At 40.1% G+C, this 14,454-nt stretch overlaps 1 protein-coding gene across 9 annotated transcripts; it reads left to right on the top strand.

The window, feature by feature from the left end:
* The first annotated feature begins 145 nt into the window (after nt 1–145).
* cdc14b (cell division cycle 14B) lies at nt 146–13,231 on the top strand. 9 transcript variants are annotated; one of them, XM_038702749.1, is made up of 16 exons: nt 146–459; nt 1,610–1,700; nt 2,408–2,483; nt 3,049–3,141; nt 3,232–3,308; nt 3,985–4,051; nt 4,143–4,293; nt 4,397–4,627; nt 4,773–4,911; nt 5,384–5,549; nt 5,683–5,780; nt 9,838–9,885; nt 9,975–10,100; nt 10,931–11,099; nt 12,269–12,334; nt 12,433–13,231. In XM_038702749.1, the coding sequence occupies exons 1-15, from the start codon at nt 351–353 to the stop codon at nt 12,290–12,292; spliced, it is 1,665 nt and encodes a 554-aa protein (XP_038558677.1). In that variant the 5' UTR covers nt 146–350; the 3' UTR covers nt 12,293–12,334; nt 12,433–13,231. The 9 variants fall into 9 exon arrangements, 8 of the variants coding, with proteins under 8 accessions (XP_038558677.1, XP_038558681.1, XP_038558679.1 ...); XM_038702752.1 differs by lacking the exon at nt 146–459 and adding an exon at nt 1,165–1,458; XM_038702753.1 differs by lacking the exon at nt 10,931–11,099 and having other exon boundaries at nt 351–459.
* The last annotated feature ends 1,223 nt before the right edge of the window (nt 13,232–14,454 follow it).

Below are 14,454 nucleotides of genomic sequence, written 5' to 3'. Positions count from 1 at the left end.
ATTCCCAACAACATGGTATCTATACTGTACAGCTGCTGCAACTGAACAGTGAGGGGTGGGCGCTGGACATCTAATCCTGATACGTCATATGCAGGGGATACAGACAGCAGAAACCTGCCCCTGTTTATAGACGTCACTAACACTAAGGAGAGGCTGGAGCAGGCAGCGGTGTCTCGCTTGACACATACACAGTACACGTAACATAGGCCAGATACCGATCAGCAGCAGCGCAAGAGCAAGACATGCCACAATAACACAGTAACAAAGCGGAGAAAGGCCGCCGGAGTGCGAAGTAGACGAGCTCGGTTGCAGCTGCTCAGGAATGTCCACCGTGCAGCCCTGAGGAGAAAATGAAGCGCAAGAGCGAGAGGAGACGAGCCGAGTCGAGGAAAAAGCGCTGTGCAGCTCACAGCAGCTCAGAGGCGGCGCCAAACTCTGATATTTACATTGAGATAACAGGTAAGGGGGGTTTGCAGAGTCAACCCTGTCAACTTCAAGCCTAGTTTGCAAATATGTGCAGACGCACGCAGCAGACCAAGCATGCACAGTTCTGCGTTTTAAATGACCAGGGCGACCAGACTTCGATTTTCCAGCTTTTGACCTATTACGGCGACACCGTCTGTCCCTTTATCGTTAATGCATTGGGTTTGCATCGACCTATCTCCGCAGTCTGTGCACAAAATACGCAATATTATCAGTTCAGTTTTGCTGTGGTAGGCTATTTATTTTAGAGGATGCAAGAAATTAACCCCAGAATTTCTGCATGTTTTATGAATTGTGAGTTATATATCTGCATATAGAGATAGGGCGGTGTATTAATGATATAATATCGTAATCAGCCAACTGTCAGCATTGTCCACCGTTAATTTTCAGATCTTTTATTATGTTTTCCTTGTCCCTGTACATCCTGGCGCAGCTCAAAGAGAGAGGGAGGTTCGTCAAAGTGGAAATCACGAGTCTGACTGGCTGAGGGATGGTCCTAGCAACCGCTTGGGCAATGTTCCCGGGGCCTATCATGTGTCTTATGTAGAGAACTTTAAACTAAAAGCGGCGGGGCAGAGCCTGACTGACAGGCACTTCCTCCAATTATGTGGCGCCCTGCAGCCAATAGCGTCTCACGGAACAGCGTAGGGGAGGAGTCGGGCCGAGATGAAATTTAGCAGAGTGCGCACTTGCACATTGATACCCTGCTTCCTTCTTCGACTGGTAACTTTTTTGTTTTGTCCAGGAGAGTTAAATCAAGCTTTTTTTAACGTTGGAGTTTTTCACGTAGTCGCTTTTAATTTACTTTTTTTTTTTTAATTCTGCGCACAGAATCAGCGTACGTTTTACTCAGTATGCGCAAGTCCTCGTGAAGAAAGTCAACCTCGTACGTTTCTCTGCAAAACGTCATGTTCAGATTTGGAGACAAGATGACCGCAGACGATGTTTCGTCAAGATGTATTGAGTTTGTCAAGGGTAAGTTGCCAGGAAGTGCATAAAAATAAGTAGTTGGAGAGAAAGAGGAGCTGGTTTGTAGGGAACTGAGAGACAAAATAAATGTATGCATGACAAAAGCAAGTAACTGCTTCATTATTTTGTCGCCCTCACCCAACCCCCTCCCCTCCAGACCAACTATATTTCGCCATACTTAAGCAAAAGATCAAGAGCACAGCCGAACGACACTGTTTCTGCATAGACGAAGAGCTGGCATATGAGAAGTAAGTCACCAATCTCAGCAAGCATGCATTTTAGTTTGCTGGTTATTGTATTGTTTATGTGCTTTGTCCCATGCCAATGAACTGCAATAAAAGACACTTAAATGGGCCTAACTTTGCGTAACGTTGTACCACGTTATTATTGCAGTCATCTAAAAGATCAGTAATTTAGTGCTGGTGGGAGCAGGCTAGCACAAAACTAATTCAAAATACAGTGAATTTATCTTTGATTGCAAAAGTCGACATATTCAGATTTGATCTAAAATATATATTCGATGTAAGAGTATGTTGGTGCACTGTTTTAGATTTTTATATATATATATATATATATAGAAGCGAATTTCCTTTTTGCTGTTGGAAGAAATCCAAATAACCACAGCAGCATTAAAAATGAAGGGCAAATAAAAGCACCTTTCCACAGCCAAATTTGCAGTTTCAGAGCTTGTAGCAGGGGCTGTTTCATTGGGGGTTGTTAGATTGGCCTCAGTAGAGGATACTGGTGACCTTTTGGAGACCCCTTTGTCTCCTGTTCTGATTGACCCACTCTAGCAATGTAGGCTTCCAAATATAGTCTTTACTCTGTCAGTGTTTTTACTGTTTCAGTCCAAGATAGCTTATTCCATCTAGTGAAACTTCCCCAGAGGCCATAGCTGGTTGCATAAATAGCCACTCTGACACACTCTTCTTCTTTCTCTCTCCCGCTCTCTCAGCTTCTATGCAGACTTTGGTCCCCTTAACCTGGCCATGTTTTATCGCTTTTCTTGCAAGCTGACAAAGAAGCTCAAGGTAAAGTCAACTGCTGCTATTAATTACACCTCCTGGAAGAGAGAATGGGAAGCAAAAGCCAGGTCAATCAATATCTTTTTATACCTGCAGTAGGAAGGCAAAATAAAGTAATAATTTATTTATTTTTTTGCATGGCAATTAGCAGTACTTGTCAATTTTTTACAGTTAAATTTACATCCCTAATATCCCTGGTTTGTGTCAACTTGTGACACCACTATTCCTCTTTGTCACGACAGTTTGCCTGTATTGGGCACATAGAGTTATCTTCAAGGCTGTTGGGCACAGATTCAGGCGCTATCTCTCATCTTTAGTACGTACCGGTAATTGTCTTATGTGGTGATTGCCCAAACTTTTTGAGACCAGCCCCCACCACCTATGCAGCAACTTTGTAATAAAGTCATTATTTCATTTACGAGTTAAAATTCATCATCCATGAGGAATTTACATTTCTGTCTAGCTGCTGTATGTTAATGTAATGTTTACATTTTAGATTACATATTTGTGATTCAAATAAATAAGGTATTTTTTGTCAGTTCATACTGTTGCTGTTATTGTTTTTGCACAGTCCATTACACTGTCAAGGAAGAAAATCGTGTTTTATACCTGTGGAGATCAGAAGAAACAAGTCAATGCTGCCTACCTAATTGGCTCATATGCAGTAAGTGGTGTTTAAACACAGATTCTACTAATAGCTTGGGAAATAATGTCTGCACGAGGAACTTGCTGATTTAAACATTTGTAATCAAAGGTAATGAATCTAAACATGATGCCAGAGGATGCCTACAGTCTCCTGGTGTCAAGGAATTCAACATATATTCCATTCAGGTAACATTTCACTTTTACCTTATATATTTTACATTTAACATGGATTCTCATTAAAGCAACTAAGAATGAGTGCAGCTTGGGCTGGACAGTACAGTGTCATTATCAGTATTGTCATTTACAATAGGCACATAGCATATTTAGCTTTTTGAAGACCAATTTCAAGGATAAAAAGTTTAAATATGGTAAAAACAACAAGCATCACAAATGGATTTTGCACCTATCTTAAGAAGACATGAAATCTTTAAGAGGAATTGTTGGTGAAATATTGCTGAATCTTTTTCTAAGTATGTTAAATATATTTTGTGCAAAAAATGTCTCCATATATCTCGTCAAATTGTGTCATTTTCAAAATATCTCCATATACAGGGAATAATATCAGAAACTAAATCACAATGTTATCCCCCCCCCCCCCCCCCACCCCCCCCCAGTATTGTTTAGACCTGGCTGCAACGTAAGAAATGTTCCAACATCACCAGACCTTGAAGGCACAAGAGCCCTGGTGCCCTGTTAGTTTTACTGTGACTATAAAATGGTGAAGTAAAAGAAGTAAAAAGTGAAGATAGAGAACAACACATTAGGAGAGAGGATGATGGAAAGCATTTGGGAGCAGGACATTTATATTTCAAGGGACATAAACATCCTTTTAGTATCTGTGATAATGTATGTTATGTTTCAGAGATGCTTCGTTTGGAACCTGCATGTACAATCTGAACATCCTCGATTGCCTTCGTGCCGTACACAAGGTATGTCATGTTAAGATTGATGTATTTTTCTTTCTTGCTGTGTCATGCTCCTAATGAAATTAACCCCCCCCCCCCCCCAACTATCTACCAGGCTCTGCAGTACGGCTGGCTCGACTTCTCTAACTTTGACGTGGAAGAATATGAGCATTATGAGAGAGCAGAAAATGGAGACTTGAACTGGATCATTCCAGGAAAGTTCCTTGCGTTCAGTGGGCCTCATCCAAAAAGCAAAATAGAGAATGGTAAGTGAAATATACTTTTAAGTTGGTGATTTGCTTTGAAAAACGGTGTCTGACCTAATTTTAACACCTGAGTTCACAAGATCCCCCCCCCCTCTTACCCCAGGCTACCCTTTGCATGCTCCAGAGGCCTACATCCCATACTTCAGGAATCATAACATCACCACTATTATCCGACTCAACAAGAAGATGTACGATGCCAGGCGGTTCACAGAGTCTGGCTTTGAGCATCAAGATCTGTTCTTTGTGGACGGGAGTACACCAAACGACTCCATCGTCAGAAAGTTCCTCAACATCTGTGAGAATGCAGAAGGAGCCATTGCTGTCCACTGCAAAGGTCAGACTTCTCGCCCACATTCCCAACACAAGAAACTTTCATGGGTCAGACTATTCTGGCTGATTGTGGTTAGTACTTGTAGATGTATACCCCTGTTAATTGCACACTTTAATGCCATACCACTGTCTTTTTTTTTTTTTAATAGCTGGTCTGGGGAGGACTGGAACCCTGATTGGCTGCTATATGATGAAGCATTACCGCCTGACTGCTGCAGAAGCCATTGCCTGGATACGGATCTGCCGACCAGGATCCATCATTGGACCTCAGCAGAACTTTGTTGAAGAGTAGGTGTTCACTGAAGCAGTCAGATCAGAAAACAACATCCTTAGGGATTATATATCAAGAGTTTGACAGTCAGAAATGCAGCTGGCTCATCAGGACTGTGTTTTGATCAGATTTAATTGACAGTGATGGCCGCATAAGCAATTGATGCCACAACTTTTATCACATTTCAATTCAAATGTTGCTTTACTCTGATTGATGAAATGTGACCTCACATTTCCCCAACTGAGCCCCGCCCACCTCAAACCAGTGAGAAATGCAAGGACAAAAACAGAAATCTCTTATGTGGAATCAACAAAATTGTTAACTTTAAGAGGTTGTGTGTTCATGTAGGACCCCATCACTTACAGTAGGTAAGAAAAAGGGGTTTCAGGGCCGTGCAGACTCGTATCATAGGACCTTCATGTCTAATGTTAATAGTGATGCCGTTTTGGCAAGAAACACCATAATTTATGGTTTGTTGAATTTTTTCAGGAAGCAGAACAGTCTGTGGGCGGAGGGAGATGTTTTCCGGGAGAAGATGCAAAATGAGCGTGAGAATGGCAAGGTGGCTGTAACCAGGATCCTGTCTGGAGTGGATGACATAACCATCAATGGGAGCAACAAGAACAGGCCATCCAAGAAAGAAGAAATGGAACTGGTGAGTTTTGAAATGATGCTCTTGCCACGCTTTCAGCTACAGAAGTAGACTTTTTTTTGAAAGTGCTTCCGTAAGCAGAAATACAATCTATACACCCCACTTTGTCTGTTCATTGGTTTGTTTTGTTTTACAGTACAATGATGAAGAGGACAGAAATGGCCTTACACAGGGTGATAAACTGCGAGCCCTGAAGAGCAAGAGGCAGGCCAGATCGTCCTCGGGTTCACTATCGTAAGTACAAAGGCAGTCTGCAAGTCTCATCATGCTTCATGCCGACGTGTCGTAGTACTGTAAAATGAGCAAAGCCTCTCCTTGTCAGTCCCTCAAATCATTATGCATTTACAGCAGTGTTTTTCAAATCAAAAGTAACTTATGATTTGAAAAGTTTTGATTTCACAATGACTAGGAAAGTGACCGTGTGTTACATTATTTCATTTGATGAGCTTCTCTCCTTTTCTTGAGTATTTATTCAGGATAGTCAGCTGTCCCTTGTGTCAGGTTTAAGGCATGGCTAATCTCTTAGGGCTGCTCTCCCTTACCCATACCATGGCAGTTTCATCCTAATATCAAAATTTATATACGAGTTAACTATGCGTAATCTTCCTATAACCCTGTTTCTGTGTCCTCCTCTTGTTTTGATTAAATGTCATCACATGAGGTGTATTAAGTTTTCATCTGTAATCAGTGAGTGATGAGTGAACAATTAAGTCAAGGAAGTAGTGGGTCAAGTAGTGGCTGGATTGGCATTATCTGATGAACAATCTTCCAGGAAAAACTTTTTCTTGTGGGCTGGATTTAGAAAGGCACACAAGATGTGGAAGTTAAACATATAATCTGTTTTTTGTTTTTTAAAATCTGTCAAAATCTTAAAAATGAATCTTAGAGTTGAGGAGAAACCATAGAAAGGCGAATCAAGTTTAGTTTTATAGGTACTGGGTTATCATGGCACAATGTCATTGATGTAATTGTGCCCCTCGTTTAGTCAATAGACTGTACAACATATTTTAAAAATCACAGGTTCAAGAATATGCAGATATATTAAACTTGTTGAGGACTTTGATGTCTGTAGCACCTCAAACTATAAATTGTTTATTCAGCATAGGGTTAGATAAGCTAACAGAAAATAATGAAAAAGTGGTGCATTAGATGTAAATGTTAAGATTAAAAAGCAGACATTCATTGTATGGCAGAGAACAGAACTAGCAACAATGTCAAAACAATTCTGGACAATGAATGAAGGCAGGAGAAGGTTTTAAACAGACTTGACCTTGGTCTGATGTCAGGCCATGAGTTGGTAAGCAAATGGATGTACAGCCCTGCAACTCTGAACTGGGAGCATGTAAATCATTAGTTAAACTTAAAATAGTCAATGTGTTTTTTTTCTTGTACCACAAATTAAACTCCAAAGGTGTAGTAATGCCATTAAGCCTTTGCAAATGGCTGGACAACTATAACATATTACCAACCCAGTTGTTCCCTGCCTTAAATAAAAAAAGTCCACATCATTTGTGCCTGTGTAAATCATGCCGTGGAAGGTTGGATGTCAGCATGGCCGAGGATGGTTGATCGGCCTGTGCCAATGTACCCATATGGCTTTGGCTTTTGTTGTCCCATGTCAGGCAGGTGGTAGTGTTCTGCTGCAGCCTCATGGGTGTGGTGTGGCCGATGTGTTGCCTGCCGCTCAAAAGATAGCAGAGAGAGGCAGAGAAAGAGTTGGGGAGAGGAAAAACAGAGAGAGGATGTGAGGTTTTGTATGATGGAGGTAAGTGCATGTCACTTCCTTTATAGCTGACATCCTCTTCCTGTAGACATGGTTGCTATGCCAATGAATGGTATGGCTAATTTGAAGTTCCCTTATTTTGTTTTTTTTTCTCTTCTTTCTATGGATGATAATGGTGTGATGTGGAGATGCACTTGGAGATGCAATACATTTACACGCCTTTCATTATATGCCTCATGGACTCACTGAGCTGCTTCTGCTTTGATATCAAGGCTTACCTGAGATATCCTCTGAGTTACAGTAAAGCTGTCAAGTTGAGCCTGCTATACTTGTTAACAACATCCCCAATTATTCAACTAATCACATTTTTCATAAGATCTGGATTAGTTGAATTACATGTTGTCCTGCCTGGCTTGCACTACTGACTTGGCCCAAGAAAACATGTTGGTAAGGGAAACTTGATCCTCGTTCTGATCCACAGTAGGTACTTCCTTATTGTTTGGTTAAAATAGCTACCCTGCTTGCTCAGTCACTTAAGATGTAGGTGTTTTTTGGAAATGTAGTACTTTGATGTTAGAATGATCTTTGCAGCGTTTAATTAAGGATTTTTTTTAAATGGTATTGTTGGGAAATTCCTCCTGATCTGCGTTCTAATACAAAGGATTATAAAACATTGTGTGCTTCTGGGGAGATAGGGGGATGAAAATGGGTTCTTATCCATTCTCAGGGGCCAATTGAGGCAGAAGGGAGATTTGCTTGCACTGCAGGCCATATGCCTTATCAGTCAGTGTATGCGTTGCTACACAAACCTCTAACTTCCAGCTGAACTTCACCATCTGGCTCCACTGTTTGTTTTATGATGCAATACTGAAGTACACGTTGAATTCCAGTGACTATTTAGAACGATGATTTATATGTAAACTCTTCATCTTTTCATGCATGGCAACAGGCATGAAACCCATGGACATGCGCGCATGGACATGCCTCTGTTTGATCTGTGTTTGTGTCTAACATGAAATTAATGTTGGCCAGGTTCATTGTCAATTGCCTGTGGTTTTTCCATTGCTTTTGTGACTGGATCAGTGTACACATAACCATCTGAGCTTTTACTCCTTCTGTCTCTGCCAGCTTCTTTTTAAACAGTCCATTTTTATGGAACACATTTGGGTAATGGGTACTTAAATATTTGTAGGATTTTAATATTTTAAGACAGACATGGTTTTTATGATCAAAGTATTGCAGCTCGATTGATCTATTGGCCGGCTGGTATCAACCACTTTTTGCTCATCATACAGCTATCGATGTGTATATTGGCAGGAATTGCAGTCCATAAATGTTTTTTATATAGATTTATTTCTTTGATATACAATATTAACTTTGTTTTACAATTACTTTGATTTAAATTTCAGTGCTACTTAGTTACTACCTTAGTTTCATTTTTAAAGTTAAGTTTAGCCACACTACATGCTGTATATTTGTCATAATGTTTAACTAAATTATTACTGTCAAAAATGTTTTTCTGTAAAATGGAATATCAGTTTATTTAAACTCATAAATAGTGAAATCTCCTTCAAAATATCCACATCAGTCAGGTTCTAAATGTAGAGCAAACTGCTAACACATCAGAGCAAATGAAGAACAAAAACTTGCTGACTGGCACTGTTGGATGCAAGGCTCTATGAAAGGTGTTTCATCTAATCCAGTCCCAATGGAAAAGCAGAACATCAGAGGCCTTTTGTCCTGCCTGGACGTCTCTTGTCTCTCCTTCCTTTTTCCCCCCTTTTTTTCCGTTTGCTCTTGTTGTTGGATTTGTCCTCCTTTCAGATGGCTGGTAGCCATGCTGCTCTCCTCCCTGTGTAGCCTTGCCCTGTGGTGGATTGTGTATGGCTTCCCTTCTTCCATCCTGCATTTCTGTATAGACGGGTTAGGATTTCAATGAGTTCTACAGCCCGTCAGCCCCCAAAAAACCTGTCCTGCCCCCCCTTCTGGAGCTCTAACTGAGAATGCTGTAAGTGAGCCCCCAGTCTTTTTTTTTTTTTAAATCCCAACCAAAATCAGAAATTTGTTAAAGATCATCTTGTTACTTTATTCTTCCTGCAAGCATATTAAATTTAAAGCTAATGAGCAGAGCCCATTTTTAAACATCAGAGGCTCCTGCCTTTTCCATGTCACCATTTTCTGTACATAATGATTTTGTCCTTCTGTTCCCATCATACTGTCATCTTTAAACATCATGCTTTGCTGGTGCCAGCTGTTAAACCAAGCCAGACAGTTGACCCTTCTTGATTAAAATGATACCTTTTGTGAAAAGGCAAATCAAGTCCCTCTTAAGTTTAGTACCCCCTGCTGGCCTTTTCTGGTACTTACTTGGCTTTACTAATCCTACCTGGCTGCCAGAGCTGCAATAATGAGTGCAACAGATTTTTTTAAAAACCTTCTTGCCCATCTCCATACAGTCTTTGCCTCCTCCTGCCTCCACTCTGTCCTGTCACCTTTCTATCAAATCTCTCAATACAAAAATGTTTCTCTCATTTCTTTCTTTACTGTCGTGTTGCTTCTGTTTCACAGACAAGAAGAGAATAAGATTCACACCAGGTCATCATCACAGTCACTAAGGTAAAGTTTGCAGTGTTCGCACAACATGGGTACCTACGCTCTGACATTAAACATGGCTCAGACTAATAAAACATTTGTCTCTTCTGCAGCACGGTCATCTTGCAGGCCAGTGTTCAGGACTGTATGGCCAGCGTCCACCCCTTGGCTCTGTCTGATCACTCGGACAGTAGGAAGAGGACCAGAACCTCACTGCCAGCCAACGGAGTAGGAGGAAGGTCAGTGGCTGGAACTGACATTTACTCATTGATAGCCCAGATGTGTTATCTGGGAGAGCAGTGCAAGAAATAAAAGGGGACATTGGGTGCTTATTATTATATATTATTATTATTATTATTATTATTATTATTATTATTATTATAATATTTTTTTATTTTTTTTTAACTGTCTGCTTAAAAGCAAATAAAATGGGGGGACTGGCCTAACTAGGCTAATGATTATGAATGAAATGAACTTTCCAAATGATTATATTAAATATATGCAGCATTCAGTATATTGGGGGGGGGGGATAACAGTTGGAGCTGGATGAGAACAGTATTTTGATAAGATAATGTTAACTCAAGGTCCACATATGAGCTTTATCCTTGACACTTATCTGCACCTCAGTTTTCTAAGTTTCCTAATCACGTGACCTAAGTATGGAACTTTGTTCCCATAATAACAGGTGGGCGTATATAGGAGGGAGACTGTGCCCTTAAACATAACTCAGTCATTAACTGATCTGGTCTCTGTTCAACAAATGAGCTGACTTCATTCGCTGCAGAAGAAGCCCCTAGAAAATGTTAAGCCGACTTTAAGTTAAGATTATTTCATCAGATTAACAGAATTGTAAAACCTCAGTTTGTTTGTTCTTGCTCCTTTGGAAATTGGCATCGTTCCCACTTATTTCTTTATCCACGCCTGTGTTGTGTTGATGCAATGTCTAATTCATTAAATTCTGTTTTGATGTTTTTATCTGAGGTTGACACAGTTGAAAAGCAGCCAAGAGGCTATAGCCACTCATGGGTCCTTGTGGAGTAAATTAACAGCTTCCCATTCTCTCTGCCAGCTCCCTGTGCCACACCAGACTGGTCAGGTCCCTAGGCAACTTGCATGTAGTGGCTGGCGACAGAGACCCAATGTGTTGTGAGCCATGTGGCAGCCATAGAGACGCAGCCAGTGCCACAGCCAACACAGGCACTCTCATCAACTTAAACATGGCAAGGGTCCACCTGCAGGCAAGCTCCCTCAGACCCACTCTGAGCCATATGGAGACTTGGGCTGCATTTGCACACAAGCAGGAATTTTACTGATCAGTTTCCTCTGAAGAGATGTTCTCTATGCTGTCAAAACAGGGAAAGTCGCATTAAAATGGTTTGGCACCACTAGGATGATCAGATCTGTTAAAGATAATTTAATTGGTGCCTGTGTATAAATCCAGTCAGAATCCAGAGGCTCAGTGCTTTATCTCTCTTTCTCCTCTTAATGCTCATGACAGTGGTTCTACCATAATCGCGTAATGTACTTGGGCTGGGATGCATCAACATGGATTAAATGTTTAAAGAAAACCAAACTGGTTTACGTAGTCAGGAATTAGCAAGATTCAATTTAGATCTCACTTTTAACAATTTTGATCTGACAGTTGAGTTGTTTCACATGTCTGGAGGGCAGCGTCTTTGAGGTAGTTGGGAGAAAACTTGACGGAAGATAAGCATCAGACTTAACTGATCTCATTAACTGAAACGCCCAGTTGATTTAATTTTTAGATTTGTGAATTACCAAACTCTAATTTGTCAGCACAAGTCCTAACATAACAGAGTGGAGTTAACAAATGATCTATTTGTCCAAGACATGAAATTAAATTAAATCAAAACTTCAAATTAAACAGAAGTCATTTTTTTTTAATTCTATTTTCCAGCTGGATACTGTGTATTTTTGTATCGTTAATCAGTCAAAGCTTTATTATTTTTTACTATGATTACGTCCATCATAGTTCATTTTAAACAAAGTTAACTAAACTGGTTGCCGTTTAAAATCAAACCATGATGGTGAAACCCAGCCGCGCATCTCCTTTACTTGTACTAACATTAAATATAGCCCGACATTGTCCAGGACTAACATTTAGTAAATCTGATCCTGCTTAGGCACCACTATCAGGTTGCCATGCAACTCCACCTGGCTCAGTCTCCCTGCTGCTTCTTCCAATAGCTTTCCTTGCATGTTCTCTGAGAACGGGGATTTCGGAGTAAGACTGGCTATAGCTTCTCTGGAGTCTGCTGCTTGATGTGTCTTCTACCTCTGGCCTCTTGTTATCCCACTATAGCTCTGTCTGCATCCTTTACTAGTGCTAATCTGTCATGTTTATATCTCCTCTTTCCTTCTCTTCTATATTTCTTACACGCAACAGGCGCACTGTCTCCAGAGGATGTAAAGCTCACAGCTCTTTGCAATCAATTCGATTTTCCAGGCTATGGTATCTATCTCTCCTTCATTCTGTTACATGTAATGTATTATGTTACGGGCATGTCTGATTCATGTGCATAATTAATGCTGACTCTGTTTTCTTTATAGTCACTCCATACCCAAAGCTAGAGCACCTCTACTTCGGTGAGCCTGCGGAACTGGGAATCTTGAGGAATTTCACATTAAATCCAACTTCTATACAGCAAACAAAACTGTTGGAACAAACTTTAACCAACGTGATGTAACATGTAAATCATTTATAGAATGTTTGCTTCAAAGTTATTTTACCTGTTAAGGCACTTTGTTTTGTTTTTAAAACGGCATCATGAAACAAATTAACTTTTAATCATTGACTGGTTATTCCTACTTATTAAAGCATGAAGTAGCAAACATCAGATTGGACTGGCTTGTGAATATCTAAATCCAAGTTATTCCTCCAAAATGAACACTGATGATATTCTGGTTCTTATGATGTGAGAATCTCATTCAGTTTAAAAAATGTGAATGGATTTGGCCAGAAGTTAGGAATAAAAAGCTTCTCTTTGTTCTCCATGGCACAAAGGTGTGTTTACTTGGATGTAGAAACAAGTCTGTTTTGGCAAGAATTCCCATCACAAGACAAAGAACTGTGCACATTTGTACCTCCATTCTCAATATCTGGCTAGTCATGTATTCCTTTTCATTTACTTAAGCTTTTCAGCCCTTGTATTTCAAGAATGTAAATATGTCAACATTTGATATACTCAGTTTGTATTTTTTAAATTTTTGTACTGTTTGAATCATGCTATAATTAGTCAGTGGTCCTAAAGGGACCTTGTCCAATTCATGTTCATAATCCACTAAAGACATTTGCTTGAAGCACAGAAGCAACTTTTTAAATAAAATTATACTCAAGTAAGTCTCTTCATTTTACGTCTCGTCATTGTTGTTACAGCCTCGTGCCAAAATGGAAGAAATTCATTATTTTCCTCAAAATTCTACAAACAATACCCCATAATGACAAGTGTGAAAGTGTTTGAAATCTTTGCAAATTTATTAAAAATAAAATACACAAAAAGCACATGTACAGAAGCTGTCAGTCTTTGCTCAATACTTTGCTGAAGCACATTTGGCACCAATTACAGCTTAGCTTTTTGAGCATGATGCTACAAGCTCGACACCCATTTTTGGGCAGTTTCTCCCATTATTCTTTGCAGGACCTCTCAATCTCCATCAGGTTGGATGGGAAGCGTTGCTGCACATTTTCAGATCTCTCGATGTTTAATCGGGTTAAAAGTGTGAGCTCTGGCTGGGCCACTCAAAGACATTCAGAGTTGTCATCTAGTTACTCCTTTATCTTGGCTGTGTGCTTAGGGTCTTAGTCCTGTTGGAATAGGAACCTTTGCCCACGTCTGAGGTCCAGAGCAGGTTTGTGTTAAGGATGTCTCTGTACATTTGCATTCATCTTTCCCTCGATCCTAACTAGTTTTCCAGTTCCTGCCACTGAAAAACATCCCCAAAGCACAATACCCCCACCACCATGCTTCACTGTAGGAATGGTATTGGCCAAGTAATGAGCAGTGCCTGGTTTCCTCTACACATGACGCTTGCCATTCATTTCTGCCTTTGACAGGTTTGTTTCTACTGAGTCTTGACAAGTCCTGCCCTACTGTTCTGATTGGCTAGCACTCATCACATGCACGCATCACTGTAATTGGATGTTAGCTTTGAGCGCAGCAAATCCTGACTTGTGATTGACTAGTAGCCAACACAGACTGATTAAGATGTTATACTAAAAAAAAAAAACATTTATATTCATATGTAATCTTTATATTTTACAGAGGAAGTGCAACTCAACCCAAACTTCCTTCATGTTGTCATTATGGGGTATTTGTAGAGTTGAAGAAAATCAATTTCATCCATTCTGTAATAAGGCTGCAACATAAAATGTGGAAAAAGTGAAGCACTGAATACTTTTTGGCATGCACGATAGAAAAATATACGTTTACCTAGTATCGGTTAGTTGTGCCGATTACAGTTGCATTATTGCCTACAAATGCAAAAACAGGTCCATGCATCTCACATTTGCTACTGGTTTTGTTAAAATGTTGCTGCTTGTATGCAAAACAAACTACAGCTCCAAGATAAACT

Source organism: Micropterus salmoides, unplaced genomic scaffold (assembly GCF_014851395.1).
Source record: "Micropterus salmoides isolate LMB-PRFRI ecotype aquatic unplaced genomic scaffold, ASM1485139v1 Ms_hic_scaffold_7, whole genome shotgun sequence".
NCBI classification, from domain to species: Eukaryota; Metazoa; Chordata; class Actinopteri; order Centrarchiformes; family Centrarchidae; genus Micropterus; species Micropterus salmoides.
This window is presented reverse-complemented; position numbering and strand designations above follow the sequence as displayed.